General features: G+C 39.1%; 1 protein-coding gene and 1 long non-coding RNA gene across 5 annotated transcripts in view; one reads left to right on the top strand and one right to left on the bottom strand.

Moving 5' to 3' along the window:
• The window catches only part of LOC135299509 (uncharacterized), a 54,446-nt gene that overhangs the window by 16,197 nt on the left and 18,391 nt on the right, over positions 1 to 19,858 (top strand). The window lies entirely within an intron of this gene.
• SLC2A9 (solute carrier family 2 member 9) overlaps positions 2,930 to 19,858 on the bottom strand; it is a 99,540-nt gene continuing 82,611 nt past the window's right edge. For all 4 annotated transcript variants that reach the window (XM_064418647.1, XM_064418646.1, XM_064418648.1 and 1 more), the window contains 2 exons: positions 14,844 to 14,971; positions 2,930 to 6,225 (listed from right to left, as the gene is read on the bottom strand). In XM_064418647.1, coding sequence (XP_064274717.1) covers positions 5,968 to 6,225; positions 14,844 to 14,971 — 386 coding nt within the window. In that variant the 3' untranslated portion in view covers positions 2,930 to 5,967. The remainder of the gene's footprint in view (positions 6,226 to 14,843; positions 14,972 to 19,858) is intronic.

The following is a 19,858-nucleotide window of genomic DNA, read 5'->3' as shown; positions in this document are numbered from 1 at the left end:
GCAGATACCTACATGTTTCATGCTAATTAAATCAACAGCAGCAATGTCTAAGAGATCATCTTGGATGATTTCTCAGACACAGATTTCATCTGCCAGCAGCTGCCCTGTCACAAACTCCTGAGTTTCTTCCACTTTCCTTGTGGTTGCATTGCTCATGGCCTGTTTAAAGTCCATAAAAGAAGTTACAATGTGCAGCTGTACCTGTCTGCAGGAGAGCCATGGTTGCATAGTGCCACCCCTTCATCCCACTGAGAGCTGACCCCTCCTTTCTGCCTCTCCAGACTCTTTCACTCTCAGCTGGTGAAATGCTGTTTCTAAAGATGTGCTGGCACACCTAGAGCAAAGCACAGCCCATGTCAGGGGAAGGTGGGGATAGAGGAGGGAAGAGAAGGGAGGGGTGGCAGTGAGGTCTCCCCACTGAAATTCTGAGATTCTGGTGTACAAAATGCATCACTAGATCCTGGAAGAGTTTATTTAGCCTGAGCACTATGCTAATACCTGCTGCTTCCTGAGGGTCTTCAATACAAATTGTTCTCTAGTTGGATGAAAAGGGTTTTGATGTTTTCCTTTGATGCCTCAAAGTAAATTTAGGCAAATTAGCTTCATAGTCTCTCCCTAGCAGTCTAGAAAAGCGGAAAATGAAAAATCTAAGGCTGGCCAAAAGGAGACAGCCTTGCTAGACAACTTTTCCAAGTCTAAGATCATGCAAACTTTAGCTAAGTTTGTTAATGCAAGTGTCTGTCTGGTGTGTCTGACCTGTCCAGTTCACAACTTGATATAGTATCCAAATGGTCCAGTTTATTTTACGTATAAGAATTAAAGCTGCTGAACTTTTTCCATGGGATAACATAAAAGTCTCTCTATATATACACATATATATAGACAGTAGAGTTTAATTAAAAGAGATGAATTTTTTATGAAATTTGGTTTTAAGGGATTAAATCTTGAATTCATCTTTGAAAATGCCAGCCTGTAGAGAAAATTGTATTTATCACTTTTGTAATCTTTGGCATGTTTGCCTTTCCTAAGTACCTATTGCTTTTTGATTTTCAAGTGTGAACTGTAAAAATTTTTATATAATTGGGGGGAACAAATCAGAAACAAAAGATGGAACAAATGTAGAGGTGAGCATTGCATTTAACTTGACTGACTTTTTTAACTGAGAGGACCAAGAGAAAATGAAACAAAAATCAATGTCTCTGCATGGCACCTTACACAGCAGCAGACAAATTACCCCCTACATTTGCAAGATCATGCTCTTAATGGATTGTGTTTCAAGGATCTGACAGAGTCACGTTTGGCTTTATACCTTTTGGGAAGAATCTTAAGACAACCAACAACTCCAGCAGTCTCATTCTTGGTACTCTGCTTTGGTGTATGAGCCAGACTGAAAGTGTTCTCTTAAAAAAAACCCTCAACAAATCTCCAACCAACCAACCTGCTCCCAAACTCAGAAGAAATGCCTCAGATTGGTGCTTTTGCAGCCAGTGAATTATACAATTATTTTCTTAGACTGAGAAAACAAGCCACTGGTTTACTATCTAAAGAAGATAAAAATGTGCTGGGTTTGCTAAACTCAGCATTCCTGTATGTATACCACGTTTTTCTTGGGTACACCTGTGTAGTTGAAACCACTGGAGAAGATTCCTGTTGACTTCACTACTCACTGTGTAAATGTCTCCTGAAAGTTTTCCTTGCATATTTTTTTAAACTCAAAATCCAAGCTTAAGAGAGTTTAACTGTAGTGAAGCTTCAGCAGGAACATCTCAAAAAGCAGCTCAATTATCCACTGCCCGTGTTTGTCTTAGGTCATGGCAAAAACAAGGTTAGTGCAGCTTAGCCTGCAAGGAAGAGGGCTCTAGTGACTCAGGTTATGCATGATTGCTTACTGAGCTGTGTAACTTGATTAGGAGTCCAAGTACCAAGCACTTGCCACGAAATTCACCTTTCCACAGAGCTCATTTTCAAACAAAATCACTTGTAGAGAGAATTAAGTATGGACTCAAACCTGAGTGTTTTAACTGTACAAATGTTTACCTTAACAAACCTGCTTCAGTTTGGGCCTCTGTGTTTCAGGTTTTTAGATTTTATCTGAACTCTGTTTACTTGAGTTGGACTGAAAGAAAAAGTCCACAGACATTTCCCAAGAATGCTTTACTTGGATTTGTTCTTCCTGCTGTGCAAGGTGATGTGAGCTCCAATAGTTTATATGGTGATGTCTGTAAGGAAAAGCACTTAAAAATAGTCAAATGGAAGAAAGCAAATTTGAAAGAGTTGGTTTTGGAGTGGGCTTTTTTTCCACTTTTTTTGTTTTACTTTTTAAAATTTTACTCTGAAGATGAAAATTATCCCATATGGATTATTACTCACATCTTCCCCCACTAGAAAGCAGATCCTTGTGGAGTGAAAATTGGCTTCAAAACCTGAAGTATGAAATTCAACTTTTTATACATATTTCAGATTTCAGTTTTTGCATATCCTTGTAGCAGAAATAGTCACTTGACTGAATTTCTCATCAAGTAGAGCTGTAGCAACTCAAAGTCATCCATTGCAAATGACAACTTTCTGCAAAAAGCCTCACCAGTTTCACCAATTCTTATGAGCAGTTATTACTACTGCTAGCCAGTTTTAATAATTTTCCTCACATCCTTGTCTGCATTTTTATTTCTGAAGCCCAGTATAAACATATGAAAGAATGAAGTGTGGAGTATGATTTGAGAAGCAAAATATAAATAATTCTTAAAAAAATATACAGTTTCATTGATCATTTTCTTCCCATAATTCCCAACCATCCAACTGCAGAGTTCACAATGACTTGGGTTATCCAGACAGAGGGCTGAACAGTCTTGTACTGGGACATAAAAAACCCCAGGGAATTGAAACGTGCATATGTGGAGGTTCAGATTTACCCAGAACAAAATCCACATAATTTAAATTTTATTCCAAATGTTTATTTTGCAATCACTGTGCATGGACATAGTTGATCACACAGACTTGTGGTACCCATACAAACACCACCTCACAGTACCTCACCCCAGTGTCAGACAGGAAAAGGGAATGTGACACCACACAACACTTGCTGACAAACACACAGGCTATAGACAATTAGATACATTCAACAAGAAAAAATAAACTATAAGTTGTTGATATTTTCCATGTTGCCTTCTCATTGCTGGAAAAACTATAGCAGTGTAACAATGGAAAAAAACTGCATGGAACAACTTCTAGAACAACACAAAGCTCTCATTAGGGTCAGAGATGAGAAAGTTAATGAAGTACTGGCATATCTGAAACTTCCACAGCCCAAGGCAGAGGACATGTCCCTGGCCAGTGAACAAAGCATGAGCTTGGCCTGGAATTGCTTTGAACATTGGATGGCAACAAAAATCAGGCGAGATGTGGAACCCTCATCCCACACCATACCCAGTCTGGAGCAGCTCTTTGCAGCCACACAGAAAGTGTGTGCCCATCTCAGGCAGGACAAGAGGGGGAAATGGGACTGCAGAAATGAAAACATGACCCCTTGCTGTTAATGCTGTACAAGGCCCCCGAGCTGTGATAGGAAATACTATCAAACATCTCTACCTATGCATTCAGAGCTGGGCTCCAAATGCAACTGTAAGCAAATGTAAGATGATTTTATCTTGTTGCAGAAGTTCTGATTTCTGACACAACTGCTGTATTAGGTCAGCATGGTATTTAATGGAAGTTATCAAATGGTAACATTTTCAACAGTGTCTATAATGTACATTGATGAACAGCACTAAGTGCTAAATTCTGCTCATTCTGATAATATTGGTTTCCAATCTTCCATCTTGGCTCAAAGCACATCTCATCATATCGTGTTACCAGCTCTAACTACAAAGTAAGGTAATTCCCAGTCTGAAGGAGAGGATCTGAATTTGCCAGTCTTGCCCTGCAGGCAAAAAAGGAAGAAATTTTTCATAAAATTTTCTGGAGGTCTGGCATTCACACTCAGTGTTTACATAGCCAGTCACCTAGCAAGGCTCATGTAACCCTTGGAATAGGGAACTAAAGGCACTGAAAGGTAATATTTTCATTTGTTGTATATATAATTTTACAAGTGGTTATTATAATAATATTTTTTTCCGTTTTCTCCACAGTATTTGATTAGCTTCCATTTATGACTGTCAGTTGGAATAATCCCACTTTGCTCTCTTTCTTAATAGTAGCACCAAACCCATACATTTTTTATTTTTCATTCTTAGTTCTCTTTCTCATATATATTTCATATTCTTACTGCTGTACATCTATTCCAGTGGGAAAAAAAACCCAAACAACCAACCATAAAGTTTGGCATAAAAGCCCCCATCAATTTTTTGTCAATTTTCTAGTAATGAAATTGCCCTATTAGGTCAGCTTACAATGTCTGTGGTAAATATGCCATGTACAAATAAATCACAGTATTAAAACTATATGCATAAATTAGTAGTAGCAGCTGAACATTAGGATCTCTGATTTTAATTTACAGTGTAATTTACAGTGTAGAACAAAACAAAAACCAGCTTATCACTTGGAGAAATACAAACACCCCCCAACTCCCCCAAATACTGAAAAAATAATTATCCATTGTGTGTGCGTATATACGAATATAAATCACAGAATCATAGAATAGCCTGGGTTGGAAGGCACCTTAAAGATCATCTTGTTCCAATCCCCCACCATGGGCAAGGACATCTTCCACTAGACCAGATTGCTCAAAGCCCCATCCAGTCTGGACTTGAACAATTCCAGGGATAGGGCAGCCACAGCTTCTCAGGGCAACCTCTTCCAGGGCCTCATCACTCTGACAGTGAAGAACTTCTTCCTAATATCCAATCTTTGTCTACCCTCCTTCACATTAAAGCAAATAATATTAAGCCATTGAATATTAATGTGTAGCTATACTTGGAATGTATATATATATATTCATATATGCATACATATATGAATATATATGCACATTTTCTTGCAAAAATGCTCCAAATTCATCAATTTCTAGATTAGTAAATTTAACTTGTGGAAACAGTTGACTCTACCTACATGCTGCACTTTCTTCTTGTGGCTTGCTCCTAGCTGAGAGCAGCTCAAAGACTTACTGACTATTCGTATAAAACAGCTATCTAATTTAAAAATTCTTATTATCCCTCAACATCCAGGTACCTAGAGGGATCAAGAAAAACTGTTATCAAAATTACAAACTTCCCCATGAGGTTTAGTTTTCCTTTCATATTAAACCTTTTAAGTTAAAAATTAAAATTATGTAAATATATGTATTCAGAGAAATGCACTGCCAGCAAACCCAGAAACTAGAGACAACTCTCTATTCCTAGTGATTCAGGATTTGCAAGTGAGACAAGGAAACTCATCAGGGCCCAGAGCTGCCCATTTGTGGGAAGGTGGGAGATGTTCAAACAATGCAACTGAAAGTCAAAATAGCTAGAAAAGGAATGGGAGGTGAGGGAAGTGTCGCGTCAGCTCTCATGGGCAGCTTGAATGACATCTTGGGAAACATGGAGAAACACATGCTGGTGCCATTCCAGGTTTGCTTCTCAGCAGAGCCCCCCTGGGATCTCTTCCCTTGTCTCTGCCTCCTCTTCCTCCTCCTCTTGGAGAGAGCATGCCCAGCTCCCTGTGAGCACACAGGGGTGCTCAGCCAGCTGCTGCTCAAAACCCTGGCTCCCCACTGCCCTTCACATCTCCAAGTCTATATTCCCCATCCCACTCAGCACAGCACTTGCTTCACAGGTGCCAAGGAAACTCCATCTCATTTATTTCATCAGTTGCCTCTCCTCCCACCCCTCACTGTCTCAACTGTTACCCCAGCTGCTAATGAGTTCACCCAGACTCACTTAGAACATTTTCAAGGGAGAAGCAGTTCATGATGTTCATAAAATATACAAGTTGTGCACTGCTATAAATGAAAAGAGCACGCTTTCCCCCATCCCCCGAAAGAACATCCTGGCTTTACACAATCCCTTTTACGGTTTCCCCATTGTCCACTGAAGATGTGAAGTTTGATTCTTGTTCTTCACTTGGTTTCTTCTCTCCTGGGTAGTGGTTCATCTCTTGCATTTCTAAAGTTACTTTATTCCTTTTGGCAAATGCTTGGCTGATCTCATGAAATGTCTTATTTTTTGTTTCAGGCAGGACAAAAAACAGGTAGGCCGCTCCTGCAAAGCAGATGCCAGCAAACACTAGGAAGCAGTAGGTCTGTAAACCAGCCTGTGAATAGAAAACAGGAGATGGTCATTACAAAAGAGAAAAAAATCAGAAGAAAAGCAGGAATGGTTTGAAAGAAAAAATGGGGTGTATGGAGCAATTTTTAACCAAGTACAGTACTGGCACTCATTGCTAGTTGGAGTGCTGAGAAGTTCATAAAAATGCATGAAATTTTGGTTCTTCCAACACTGCCTGTGGCCTGTCGACAGCAAAGCAGGTTCCTGGCACAGGCACACAGAGCTGCAATCTGGGCAGTGCTGGGAGACACCAGAGTGAGCTGGGGAAGAGCAGGGGAGAACAGGAATCCTGCACTGTGCTCAGCTGAGCCTGGCACTGCCCCGGGGTCTCTGGGAACAAGGCAGATGTTTCTGGGTGGTTCTGCACACAGAACCAGGAACTAAGGCACGCTTTAGCAGTGCTGTGCACCTCTGCAAAACCCATGGAAAAACTGCCATAGCCAGGGGCATCTTCATCACAGCAGTTACAGCCTTTGAGATTTGCAAAATAAATGAGGGAAAAACCCCAAATAGCACACATTTGTTATCACTCTTATGGTTACAGGAGTTCACAGCAGGAAAAAAAAAATCCATAAAATGCATTTCTTTTTTATGCTAGAAAGTGTAAGAGTTAGTTAAGGGAATGCAAAGTACAGATCATATTTGAATGTTATGGATTTTACTGCAAAAGTAAAGAGAGTAGATGTAAAGAAGTTCATTTATAAATTGATTATAAAGGCTCCAACCAGCCAGTAGGAGTTGAACTTCACTGAAACTGCCTGGTGATTATTAGATCATTTAGCAGCTACCAATTACCTTTCAGCAGTACAATTGTGAAAAAACATTTGATAAATACCATATTGCCATCTGAACTTTGTTGAACTTGGAAAAGGTTTTATATTATGGCTCCACAAAAGCCACTTGCAACATTTGAGGAAACCACCCTTCCTCCTCTATTGATTAACACTCTCAAACATCCAACTTACCCATATTTTTCTAATTGTTTTTATTAACAAGGCTGAATTAAACCGGAAAGGGTGACTCCAAAAATAAGGTGACATTTCTGTGGTGCCTTGTGTGAGGTCATGAACAGCAAACCCAAGGAGAGCCAAATTCCTCACACATCACCTCAGGTGCTGCAAGGCTGAGATTAACCCAGGGAAAGACACCCTGGACAGAAGAAGCAGACCTGTCTTCCTCAACACACATATTTACAGATGCCATTAAAGGTATGTAACTGAAACAAGTAAGACAGAGCCAGTAACCTCCATTTTACACATTTTTGAAATAGACTCTCATCATGCCTCGTTAGTCACACCAGTCCTACACTGCAGGTGGTTTAGCTCCCTGCTTTGGTGCTCAAGGTGTATGCAATTCTTGGCACTATTTTTATGTTTCACTTGCTCATTATGCATCATGCGTGGTGTGCAAGAAGAACATTAATTCCTGCGTGGAACAAGAAAGAAAGAATGGAAAAAACCTTTCCTGCAGCTGCTTTTTAATACCATGGCTGATTTCCAGCCTGCCGAGTCACAATGTTCTCTGTTTCTGCGGATAATTCATTACCTAGCTCAGTGTTTCAAATCCTGCCTGTAACAGGAAAAGCTAGCAAATGTATTCTGTAATATTGTCTATGGACTCTAGAGATCATCAATGCTTTTTCATTAAATCCTAGAAGCATGAAGTCCTAAGCAAGCTGACAATCAGAAGCCAAACACCATGGGTAACATGGGGGGGAAATATTCTGGCATGTAACAAATAGAACTTAATAGAACAAATAGCTTATACAGAGGCAGAAGCAAAAGGATGTAGGAGACAGGAGAAAATAATTTTGCAGTGCCTCATAAATCATCCTGTCATGCTAAGAATTTAAATTTTACATCTGGATCTTCCGCATTTGTAATTGTTCTTCAGCTGAATGGCAGAATTTCAACCCAGAATCATGTTTTTCACATCTTAAAATTTCGCTGAATTAAACATTTTCCATTACGAAAGTGAACCATTAATACCTCATATAAATAAACATGGCAACCAAATGTAATAAGTTACCTGAGTCTCTTGGTGGTGGAGCCACAACTTTGTCTCCCCTTTCTAATTCCTCTTGATTTCTTTGCTGTCCATGAGCTAAATAAATTAGTGCTTATTATCTTTGATTCATATATAAGTAAACCTCTTCTAATTTAACTAAACACTCGTGATTGCATGTCTTGTTTGCAATTATCTTACCTAATGTACTTATATTTATTTGTAATAATCATACTCTTCTTAATTTCTGCAATTCCTTACAAAGTAGCCCTCAAGGACCTCCTACTGAAGTTTCACAGAGTAAGCTAAAAATTAAATTTTGTTATAAGTGGGTGTTGTAGTGTGTATTGGGTCCTGCAGGATTTGTCCAACAGGCCCATAATTCCCAGACAGGAGGAACACTGCAGGGTGACCACAAAAAGCCCTTTCATCACCAGCCATTCTTCAGTTATAATATTTTCTTAAAGCTGTTTATTATTTTACACTCGCAGCAAAGAAAACCACTCATTCATAAGCCTTTTATAAGTCAACCACAGTTCAATTTATATCACCCAAACCTGCATTTGGCACAGAACATCACATACTGATTAAATTACTCATTATAAACATGAAACCTTCCATATGCACTGCACACTGATATAGGTTGTAAGATAGAAATACAGGGTAAAGGGGGAGGAAAATGTTAAATCACAAATCCCACCTCAGTAAAAACCTTAAGTGGGACATAGGTGGGATACAGTTCAGCCTGGATGTTTAATTCATTTTTATCTGTTTTTGATGTATTTTGAATTGCCTGGTGCTGGAGGAAAGATCTGAGGGGTGGAACAAGCAATAGATTGGCCCAAACGTATCTGACATGCCCATCAGGGAACATAGAAGGTGATATAATGTGGTGAAATGCAGTAAATGCTGAGCTATTGAACAATGGCTACAACAGAAAAAGTACTGATAGACAGATCTGCCAGGAAACAGGATCTTTGTTCCATGAGATTAGTGTACTTTTAAAATTTATATTGGATATTATTTATGTTATGTCCATGAATCCCGTGTACCTCACTAATATCTGTAATCACCATAATCTCCTAATTAACCTGTATTTCCTCTGTTTTACTCCTTCCAGTGTGCTAGAGGTGAGCCTGCTGCTGCTACTGTAGAAGTAAAACCACAGAATATTGCTTATCCTGGGCTGGGGTGGGAGTAAAAAGCTGAGGAAGAACTTCAGTTAAAGTCTTTGGTGACAAAGCACGGATACTCTGCAGCTCTGGGAATTTGGACCTACAGACATGGATGGCCTAGATTCTTCACTGACATTTGCATTGTCAATGATACAAGAATAATGACAACATATGTGATAAAATTGAAAAGCTAAACCCTTTTTCTATGCTTTATGACAGTATTTCACCTGCTACATGGAGTAGGAGCCTCAGCGGTCAAAAAATTGAACACTTATATCCACCAGAAAAGTAGCTTGACTCTTCTGGTGCATACAAGTATTCAATTTAGCAAAACATACCACCTCTGAACAGCTGGAAGGGGCAGGTAAAACAGGAAGGGAATGTCAGAGGAAGAAGTAAAAGCAAAGCAATTCTGAATGGAAGTTCTAAGCAAATAGAGAAAAAAAATCAAGGAAAGTGAGTGGTTTCTATAGTTCTGCAATTCCTCATGTAAGGAAAGGTTACTGCCTCACACTCTGCTGCAAGCAGCAGCAGCAGCAGCCCTGGGCTTGCAGGAAGCTCCAAGGCAGCCCCATCCATGTCCCAGTGATACATCCACTCGTGCTGCTCTCTTCACACTGCCTGCACAGACTGCTCAGGTTCAGAACACCCTGCACCTTTTCAGAACAAAGCTGCTTCTGCTTCCCCAAGCCCAGGCAGCCTTGCCAGAGCTGGGAATGTTTCCTTAGCAGAACCTGAAGCCAGGCTCTTATGAGCATGGTTAGAAACCCAAAGGGCAGGAGGAGGTCAGAACAAAGCTCTACAACAGCCTGTGCTTTGCAGCGGTTTCCCCTTAGCATTTCCTTCAGCATAACCTCCTGCAGGAACACCCAAGATTCAAAGGTGAGCAGAGTTTCAGGTGGATTCCTAAACAGCAACAGTGCTGTCCCCTGGTAGATATCCATTCAAACCAGGGCAGATACACAGTGAGGATCCTTGAAGGGCCAGGCTTTCTGGAGTTACTGAGGGTCACCTGCTCCATCAGGTGTATGGGGAGGGCAAAAGAACAGCAGACACACTTATTGATGCAGTCTCCTGAGGGAAGCACTTACTAGGTCAACAAACTAATAAAACCTCTTCAAAACAGGATTTACATTGGATTTTTGAGGCTGGTGAAGACTATTGCTATACAGGATATTTAATAGTTAAGCATAAACTTTAAAATGCATCACCTTCTATTTTAATACCAGCTTTCTAAGGAGGCCATTTGAAAAACAGCATTTCTGCAAATTCTGGCCAGCTGAATCCTGAATTACTCATTTTTGTCTTTTCTGCAGATAATAAAGGCTTTGTATTTGTGGGAAAAAAAAAAGGAAAACCAAGAAATTATTTACCTAAGACATGCCTGCAATTACCACAAAAAAGAATCAAAGTTGAAGTACTCAGGCAATTCCCCCAAATCAGATCCCAGGCATGGCAAGCAATCAGGCCTGACTTTGAGAATGAAATAGAGCTGCATAAGAAACATGTATGAATAAGTAGGTGCAGCTTTTCCACATTTTCTTAAGCAAAGAGATGAACAAACCTATCCCCAGCTTGTGAGGGGCTGCTATACACATTAGAGAGAATGTACAGGCATTTCCCCCATCTCCCTTTAAATACAATCGTAAAGAATACTTAATTCTTAGCATTATGAACTGACTGTAAGTGCCCAAAATGAATGAGAAAAAGAGCTAATTTTTTAAAGCTAAAAAGTAAACTGAAACAAATAAAAAATCCTAACACTGAAATGGCCAAAATTTTGGTTTTAATTTAAAAACCTGTACAATTTGCTACTTTTGAAGCAATCTAGCTGAGAACAGTCTTCCTGTTAATAGGTTGCACGCTGTGAACACCATATTCTGGAGGAATCTAAAAGGAGTTGAGAGGATCATTATGTGCTATTTAACAATGGCTGCTTACTGACTTAACACACTCTGTAACAAAAGTTAAATTGTTAGCAGGACTGTGATACTGGAAACAGGAAAATATATATTCTAGAGAAGATACAGCAAAATAAATGAGAAAATGAAAAAAATCTGAATTAATTAATTAATTTAACAAACCTAACACGTTAATATTTTTAAAACAAAACTTTTTGTTCTTCTCAGCAAATGCCAAATGTGACTCTAAACACTCAACTTGCAAAGTCACAGCCCCTGACACTAGCAAAGGCTCCTTGCATTTGGAAGCTGCCATGAAGATTAGTGTCATGAGATGTGGGTCAAACTGGCCTTTGAAGTGGTGAGGTCAAGTGAAAATGGTTCAATGTCTTACAAAATTGATCAGCAGAAAAAAACTGTTATTCATGTAGGCATTTGAGTTCACTTTCCTTCAAATTGATATAATGCAGTGAAACAAATGGATAAGGGCTTGTGTCCTTTCCCCTTTGTCCTTCTTCTGTTCCAGACATAACTTCAGGTTCTGCTGAAATTGCAGGACAGACAATAAAGAAGGACAGAGCACTAAAGTATAATGCTCATGAAACGTAATTCCTAGGTAAAAAATACATTTTTAGACATGAACTGCAATTTCAACCATGACCTTCACACCCTCACTATCTCTTAATAAAAATGTAACAGATCCTTATATTGTATCCCTGAAGTGGGTTCCTTCTAATTAAGATAAGCATATCTAACTCTCTGATAGCCCACATTTCATTTTCTCATCTTTGAGGGGAACTTCAACCTTTTCCCCTAATATAGGGACACTGTCATTACATGGAACATCCAATGTATTTGAAGAAGCTTGAAACACCTTGGCTCAGGGAGACTATGCATAACTTTCTGTGCACACCTGTTATTGAAATCCTCGTGCTGAGTAATAGGGAAAGTCAAGGGATACTATTACACAGTAAGGAAATAAGGACAAGCAATAGATAATCTTGCTGAGTAAATGAATCTTAATGCATGAGAATGAAAATCTCTAGTGTAAAATTAAGGAAGAAATAAAGTAGAAGTAAAAGAAAACCTCCAGAATCTAGTATAATGACTCAGAAGTACTACTTCACAGGCACAAATAAATTAGTTTCTGAAAGGAGGAAAATAAACACACATACTGGTCCTGGCACTGTACTAATAGGCAATCTGAACTAAGGCTTCAAGGCTTGTAGCACCTTTATCCCATGTGATACTGAGCTCCTTCTGGATCACTGATCCAAGCAGATTATTTTGGTCAAACCCCAGTTAAGGGTCAAATCAGTTTTCCATATAGCAGTTCCCTGATCATAATGGGATATTCCTCTGCATTCCCCACTTATTAGAAACTTTTGTATTAGGAGGAAAGTCTGAAGATGAGCTGTTCTTGAAAATGAAAAATATACATAGCAATTTAACTATTTCTTGAATATGTACTGAATATACAATGAGACTTTGACATCAAAAAGACTGCACAGTTTTCTACAAAGAGAAATTATTCTGACAGAAAACTTCTGGAGAAATCTGATACATTTTCCTACAGTATATTACTAATTTACCATGTAGTCTTTAAGTGCCTCATAACAATCTAATAGCACAACTTGAAATATGAAATAAAAATGTATCAGCAGGTAATGAAAATAGCAGGTTGGGAAATTATTTGGTAATTATTGATGTTTAGTAATTCTCTGTATTTATGCAACACATTACAAAAAATAAACAGAAACTTTTTCCAGATAACATGTAATTTAAGGTCCTGCTACACCACTGGATTACTGAAGTGTATCCCTACAAACTTATTGCTAAAGGAAGAGTATTCCTTTAACACAAGAAACCTATTCTACTGCACCAGAAGTTTTTGGCCTTTTAGATTATACTTTTCTGCTGGTTTGTTGTTCCCTGTGCCTGCTTCAGCTCATTGCACCCATTTCCACATATATATACATTCTATTTTCTGATTTACTGTGTCTCAGTTCACATTTCAGCACCTCAAACAGGTAGTGATGAGGCCTGGAAGAGAAACCACATTCAATTTTTATTTTTTTAAATTTGTCAAAAATTGATTTGTACAACTGCTTTTCAATCTCATCCATATGTTTTAATGTATGACTCAAGCCACTCTTTGATTATATTTATCTACAGATGGTTGAAGGGCAAAAATCTAGTCATTCAAATTAGTTAATTGGTGACATTTGGAAAATTAACTACTGGTTGATTTTTTTAGTAACCCTAAACTTAACAGATTTGTTTCCCAAATGTTTGGAATAATTTTGTAGAAGCACACCAAGGATCAAAAAAAGTGGCTGCTGTTTCTCAAGCAATCAGGTTAGTATTTAAATACACAGGCAGGATTATGCATTCATCCTGTGAAGGTACCTTAAAGATTTTTTTTCCTGGTTAAGGTTTATAAAATGAGCTAAGAAGATATTGCCTTTATGTGAAGAAAGTGGTGACTCATAAACTGAATTTTGAGAATAAGGTTGACTGAAATAAGAAAAAAGTTAAAGCTTAGGAAAGAGGAGATGTTCTAGTTTGATCTTGTGAAAAAGCTTTAAAAATCAAAGTCTGAGTAACACTGCTTTCATCTTTAGGTACAAACTCTGAGCTTTTTCTCTTTTTATTTCTCTCTTCTTTAAAAGAAGAAAAAAATTCCCCGAAAAACCTTCAAGCTGGAAATACAATTTATCTTCATTAAAACTAAACTGGATAATTTTCTAATCACACAACTGGATATTTTTATAACACATAATGATAAATTCCCCAAGGCTACAGCAAACTTCATATGGATGTATACTAAATCACTCAAGAAGCTTTAATATGCAGTTTGCCTTTTAATTTGAATCTACTGAGGGTCTTTTTAAGCAGTTTTCACCAGGTGATCTGTCAGGTAGCATTAGCAGAACAAGCAGGGATTGTCCTGAGTTGCCTGAATTCAAATCTGACTCTAAGCAGAATTCAGGGTTATCCCAGTTTTGTGCGGGAGGCAGAAACTGCAATTTTGGAGAAATGTGTCTGGATAATTAAAAAGAAACCCAAAAAACCAAAAAAACAAACACCCCCCCCCAAACAAAAACAAACAACAACAACAAAAAACCAAACAAAAAAAGAACAAAAAAATTACACCCCTGCCAAAAAAAACCCCAAAAACAACAACAACAAAAAACCCCAACCAAAATACTTACCTAAATAAAAGTATTCTGAGTAAATGTCCCTAGATTTGGGATCTTGTTCTCTGTCCCTGCCCAGCTGCCATGGAGGCAGCTTGGTAGAACCAGAAGTGCCTGGCCAGCTGGGCTGGAAGGGAGGATCTAACCCTACTAAAACAGTCACTCCTCATCTTCTGGAAGAAAATCCTGTTAAACCACACAGACACATCCATTTGCTGGAGGAGTTGGGGCTGCCCCATGGACTAGGTCAGGCTTTCAAAACCTCAAGGGAACTGTGCACAGCAGTGATATCTCAGCGCATTGATTACCAAGGATGCTGAGTACCTGGATGAAGGGGAAGAGCAGTCCCACGGCGAAGTTGCAGAGCCAGTTGACTGTCCCAGCTATCATGAATGCAGCTGGCCTCTGTGACTGCTGGAAAAGCTCTCCAGTGAGGACAAAGGGAATCCCACCTGAAACAGGGCCCAACAAGACAGTGGTTTTAGTAAAGTCCCCCACCCATCAGCAGAGGTGAACGAGCCTCGTAACGCACATCTCCATGACTAGCACTGCTCTGCACCTCTCTGCAGGGCCTTCTGAAACAGATATGATCTGTCAAAACCTTATTTGAGAGAAGTGACACTCCTTTCTTTCATGCCATCACATCTCCTGTTTGACATTCTTTTCAGGGATGACAAGAAGGTAACAGAGCAGTGAATCCACACAACAGCTTCCAGAGCATGATGTGATGAACTGTTTATTCAAAATAAGAATGATTATTTCTGCTACAGTGCTTGAAATTGAAAATTCAGAGATACTCCAAAATACCTTTAGATCTTAACAGTTGGAAAGATGGCTCCAAAGAGACTAACTCCTATATTTTTATAATTATTACACACTTTATTTCAGCAATAAAAAAGACAAAACTTTTGCTTCCCTATGAGTATACTTGTCATTGATTTAATACATTCCCTTACCAGATACTGCTGGCACTTCTGCTGAGGTCTATTTCTCCTATCAGCCAAAGACTCCGACCTCCATAATAAGAACTGCAGTTGAATGCCACACTTGTGACATGTGTTTCCTTCCACTTAGGCAGTGGACTATTTTGTATAGCACTGGCATGTTGCAGGCACTGGCATATTTCAGGCCTGACAGTAACCCCCAGGGAGTAGCTGTCTAATATCTGAAAGTCTCAGTTTATGATCTTTGGCTTCCTTCATTCCCATCTGATATTTCCATATAAATATTTCTATTTTTAGAGAATAAAACCTGGATCTTATTTGATCAGCTACATAATTCAGTTAATGTTACACGTTACACATATATCTACTTGTAGAATTATTTCATTACAGTTTGAAGAACTGTACAACTAGTAACACCAATATTCTGCTCTTACCAGTTTCTGCCTTTAGGTCCCCAAGTGTGCTGGTATTACCTGTCTCACCATTCAGCTTTGTAGGCAAGACCCATATACACTGTGTAAGACTATGTAAATCCTTCATCAGTTTTAAGCATTTTAACAAGATAGTGTAAACAACCAAAACAATATTTATAGACATATTTACTTTCAAAAGCCTCTATAGCAATATTGACCTCCAAAAGATTCACAAATTAATAAGAAAGCACCACTACAGACTTATCCATCCACTGGGTTTTCTCCTTGCACATTTTTCCTTGGTCTGTGTGTTAATTTTTTGTACTGCCTTTACCCTTGGACATTTGGGAATACATCTCTAAGTGCATTATAGGGCTGCATCCTTATGTATCCCTGTGTGCTCAATGGCCCTGAGCTTAAACATGCACCCGAAGCTCCTGTGAGCAGTGTGAGAGAGGGACTTGCAAACATGCAACATGACATGCAGATGACAAGTGTTGTCAGATGTTCTTCCAGATGCAGAAGCCATGAATATGTGCATAAAAGAAAGGCAATGTGATGCAGCAAAGAGCTACTCTCCATGATGAGCTTGGGTGACTTTTTGTGAGAGCATATCTGAAGTGGTAGCAAAGCCTTCAACAGAACTTTCTGTGCCAAAGAGTGACAGCATAAATTACACCCAAAAAATAGAGAATAAATAAATAAATTTATTTACTCCTACTTTATACATAGGAAACTGAGATATGGAGAGTTTAAGCCATCCAAACTGCAGCTTTTTATCTTTCTACAAGACATATGCAGTACCAGAATTCTGTGACTAAAAAAGGGTAACCTCTCCCAGCAGCAGTTTGAATGTGTAGAATAAGGATCTGAATCCCCATAACTTAACAAAATTCCAGCAACACGGGGTCTATCAATGCTTGGTGGCTTCCAGGGGCCATTACCATACCCTTAAGATTTGGGTTCAAATGGCAGCAATCACATCTGTTCTGTCAGAATCAGGTTTGGGTCTTAACTACCATATGAAGCAGTTTGCCAGGACACTTGTCCCTTGGAGAGAGGAACTGAAGGACTGGAAACACAGAAATTGTGTAAGATTATTTATGATCATTTATTCTGTCATGCCTTTGCTGTAGGACAATCTACAGAGGTGTTGCTGTTCTTGTCAGAATAATAAAATATGCTGTTGGAAGCAGCATTTGGAAAAATACATATTGGACACAAGAAAAAAAGCCAGAGGCAAAAAAAAAAAAAAAAAAAAAAAAGTATGAAAGGACAGAAACCTATCAGAAAGCATAAGTGTAATGGAAATAAAAATGCATGGGCACTATCTTGGAAACAGGTTCCTTGAAATTCCAATTTATTTTCTAAGAACATATCAACTATCACTAACTTTCAAAAATTCTGTGGAGAAATGGGAAGGGTGACACAGACAGACCTCTCAGCTTTCTCATGGTCTAGAGAAGTATAACCACAGCACCACAAAACAGAAAGTCAGCTTCTGTGGAGGGATGACTTAAAAGAATCATAAGGAGGAACCAAGGAGCCTGAAGAGTGATACATGAGTTATGTGAAAGTCAGGTCAGGTCAACAAGAAATGGAATGAAGCCAGGTCACTGCTGTCGATTGCTGTATGCCTGGAAGAGCACAGACCCGACCTTAAGATGAAGAGGAGGGCATGTGAATGCCTCCCAAGGGCCACACACTGAAAAACACACTCTGCAGCTGAGTGAAGGGAAAAAGAAATTTGGGAGAGCTGAAGGAAAACTGTAAAGCCTTAAAGTCACAGTCAGTGATGGTGCCTGATATGAGCTGAACTTACAGCCCCAGGATTCCATCCTCAGTCATTTCAAGATGTCAGGGATGTGCTCAAGGAGTCCCTTTCTCCTGCAACTCACTGCTCTTTGAGATACAAATCTGTGGGCCTGGGGCTGAAGGAAGCTGTGTTATGCTGTATTATGTTTTGACTACATAAGTTGGATCTGAGCAGAGATCACAGTACTGTGACATCTCACCAACCACTTCTCAGGGTCAGTCTCTGCAAGGTACCCTGCAGAATCACTAAGCCAGATGGGTCTGTACTAGCCTGTGCTCAAACATGGAAGCTTTGAAACCACTGCCAGAAGCAATCCAACCAAAGCACTGTATTTTTGCAATAGTCTTTAAACACTTTGTCATGAGTTTTGCAACTTTAACATGTATTTGAATGTGGGTGAAATCAGCAAAAAGCCACCTGATGATCTTTCTCATGGAGGATGAACCTGGCATTGTCTTTTTCCCTGGAAGGCTTTCCATATAATTTTCAGTGAAGCAGCTTTATTTTAGCTCTGATCATAAAACAAGAAAGTGTATGTTAGGATTTCCTGTAGGAGTTTTTCAGCAAAGTAGCTTCCAAACATGAATTTAAATAGGTAATGCATTGACCACATAATTACAGTGATTATTTTCTAATACTTTTTTCTTTTTAGCATTACAGTGAACATAATAAAAAAATTCTTAACATACTGCAGTGCTAGTAAAGAAAGATTGTTATACCTGTTAGGATTCTACATCTATTGGAAACTACAAATGTCTTACTGCAGGACTTGTACATCAATAAGCTGTTTAATAAAACAAGATCAAACCCACGTGAAACAATTAGACATGCATAAATACTTCTGTTTCTGTGTTCTGTATTAATTTATATTTGTAATTAGTCCAGTTACACATAGAATCAATGTCATGTGCTGGTAAAAATCCAGACTTTCAATCGAGTACTCTTTTATGCATGAAACTTGAATGTTAGAACAGAAAAAAATATTCTTAGTATCCATGCTATAGATTTTCAAATATATATATAAGTTTACACAAGTATCAATGTGTTTCCTCAGGAAAAATCAGGTGCTCATATTTACTGGCTTTTTCAGTGAGCAGTTATGAATAAATATTGCTCAGCAGAAGTTACATGAGTCAGTGCAAAAACCTGAATACAGAAGACATGAGAAAGGAAGGAAAATGCTGAACTCCTCATTCTGTTTTTATCCAGTACCTAACTGGGAATTTATGTTATGGCTATATATATATGAGTTATGAAATGAGACTGTTACAAGAATAAATGCCTAATACAAATCAGGGAGATTTATCACAGTGGTAAATCACCTCTAAAGGTGACAGAAACTTTGTGCCTTAAGAGCCACTAAAGGGAAAGGAACTCCCTGAGCTAGCAGCTCATCTTTCAACACCCACCCAAGCCAAGCTCTGGTGTGCTCAGGCAGTGGCCCCATGGCAGCCAGAGGCTTCCCAGCCCCTCCAGAAGGGCCACCCATGGCCACCCAGCCTAGCGACCTCCTGCAGCTCTCAGCACCCCAAATTCTGCTCTACAGGGAATCTGGGAATCCCAAAAAGGCTGATGAAGGCAAGGGCTCCCAGACTTTCAACTCCATGCTTTGAGAAAAGGAGGCTTCAAATTTTTGAGAAAACAGACCTTGCAACAATGTTCTGTTTTGGGGAGAAAAAGAAGTCTGTGGAGCTCCAGATATGATCAAGCAAAATGTCTTTGTCTGCAAGGAAGGGCATGTAGGGAAGACTGATACATCCTAATAGGGTTGGGAGACAAAGTACTGTCCCAAAGAAAGGTTTTGCTATTTGCAAGCCAAGGGACCTCTAGAGAGAAAATCTGGGAGAGAGGCAGTGGAAGTGAGACAAAACTCCTGGAAGAAAACTGCTGGAAAAACAACTCAGTGTTCTTCAGTGGGAGAGCAAAAGGCTGTTAGTTTCTACCCAACTTTAGTTATTTAAAAACCACAAACAAACAAGCAAACCCCAACCTAACCAATGAACAAAACTCCCATGGGTTTTGTTGTACAAAAATGTACAACAAAACCCATGGGAAAATATACTTCAGGAATACTGCTAGGGGGCCATGCAATGTAGCTACTGAGTTTCTTCCATTTCTGTCGGTCTACAGATAGAATAAAAATTTTGCAAAATAGATATCTCAATC

Source organism: Passer domesticus, chromosome 4, assembly GCF_036417665.1.
Source record: "Passer domesticus isolate bPasDom1 chromosome 4, bPasDom1.hap1, whole genome shotgun sequence".
Classification (NCBI taxonomy): domain Eukaryota; kingdom Metazoa; phylum Chordata; class Aves; order Passeriformes; family Passeridae; genus Passer; species Passer domesticus.
The sequence above is the reverse complement of the archived record's forward strand: the minus strand, read 5'-3'. Positions and strand labels throughout refer to the sequence as shown.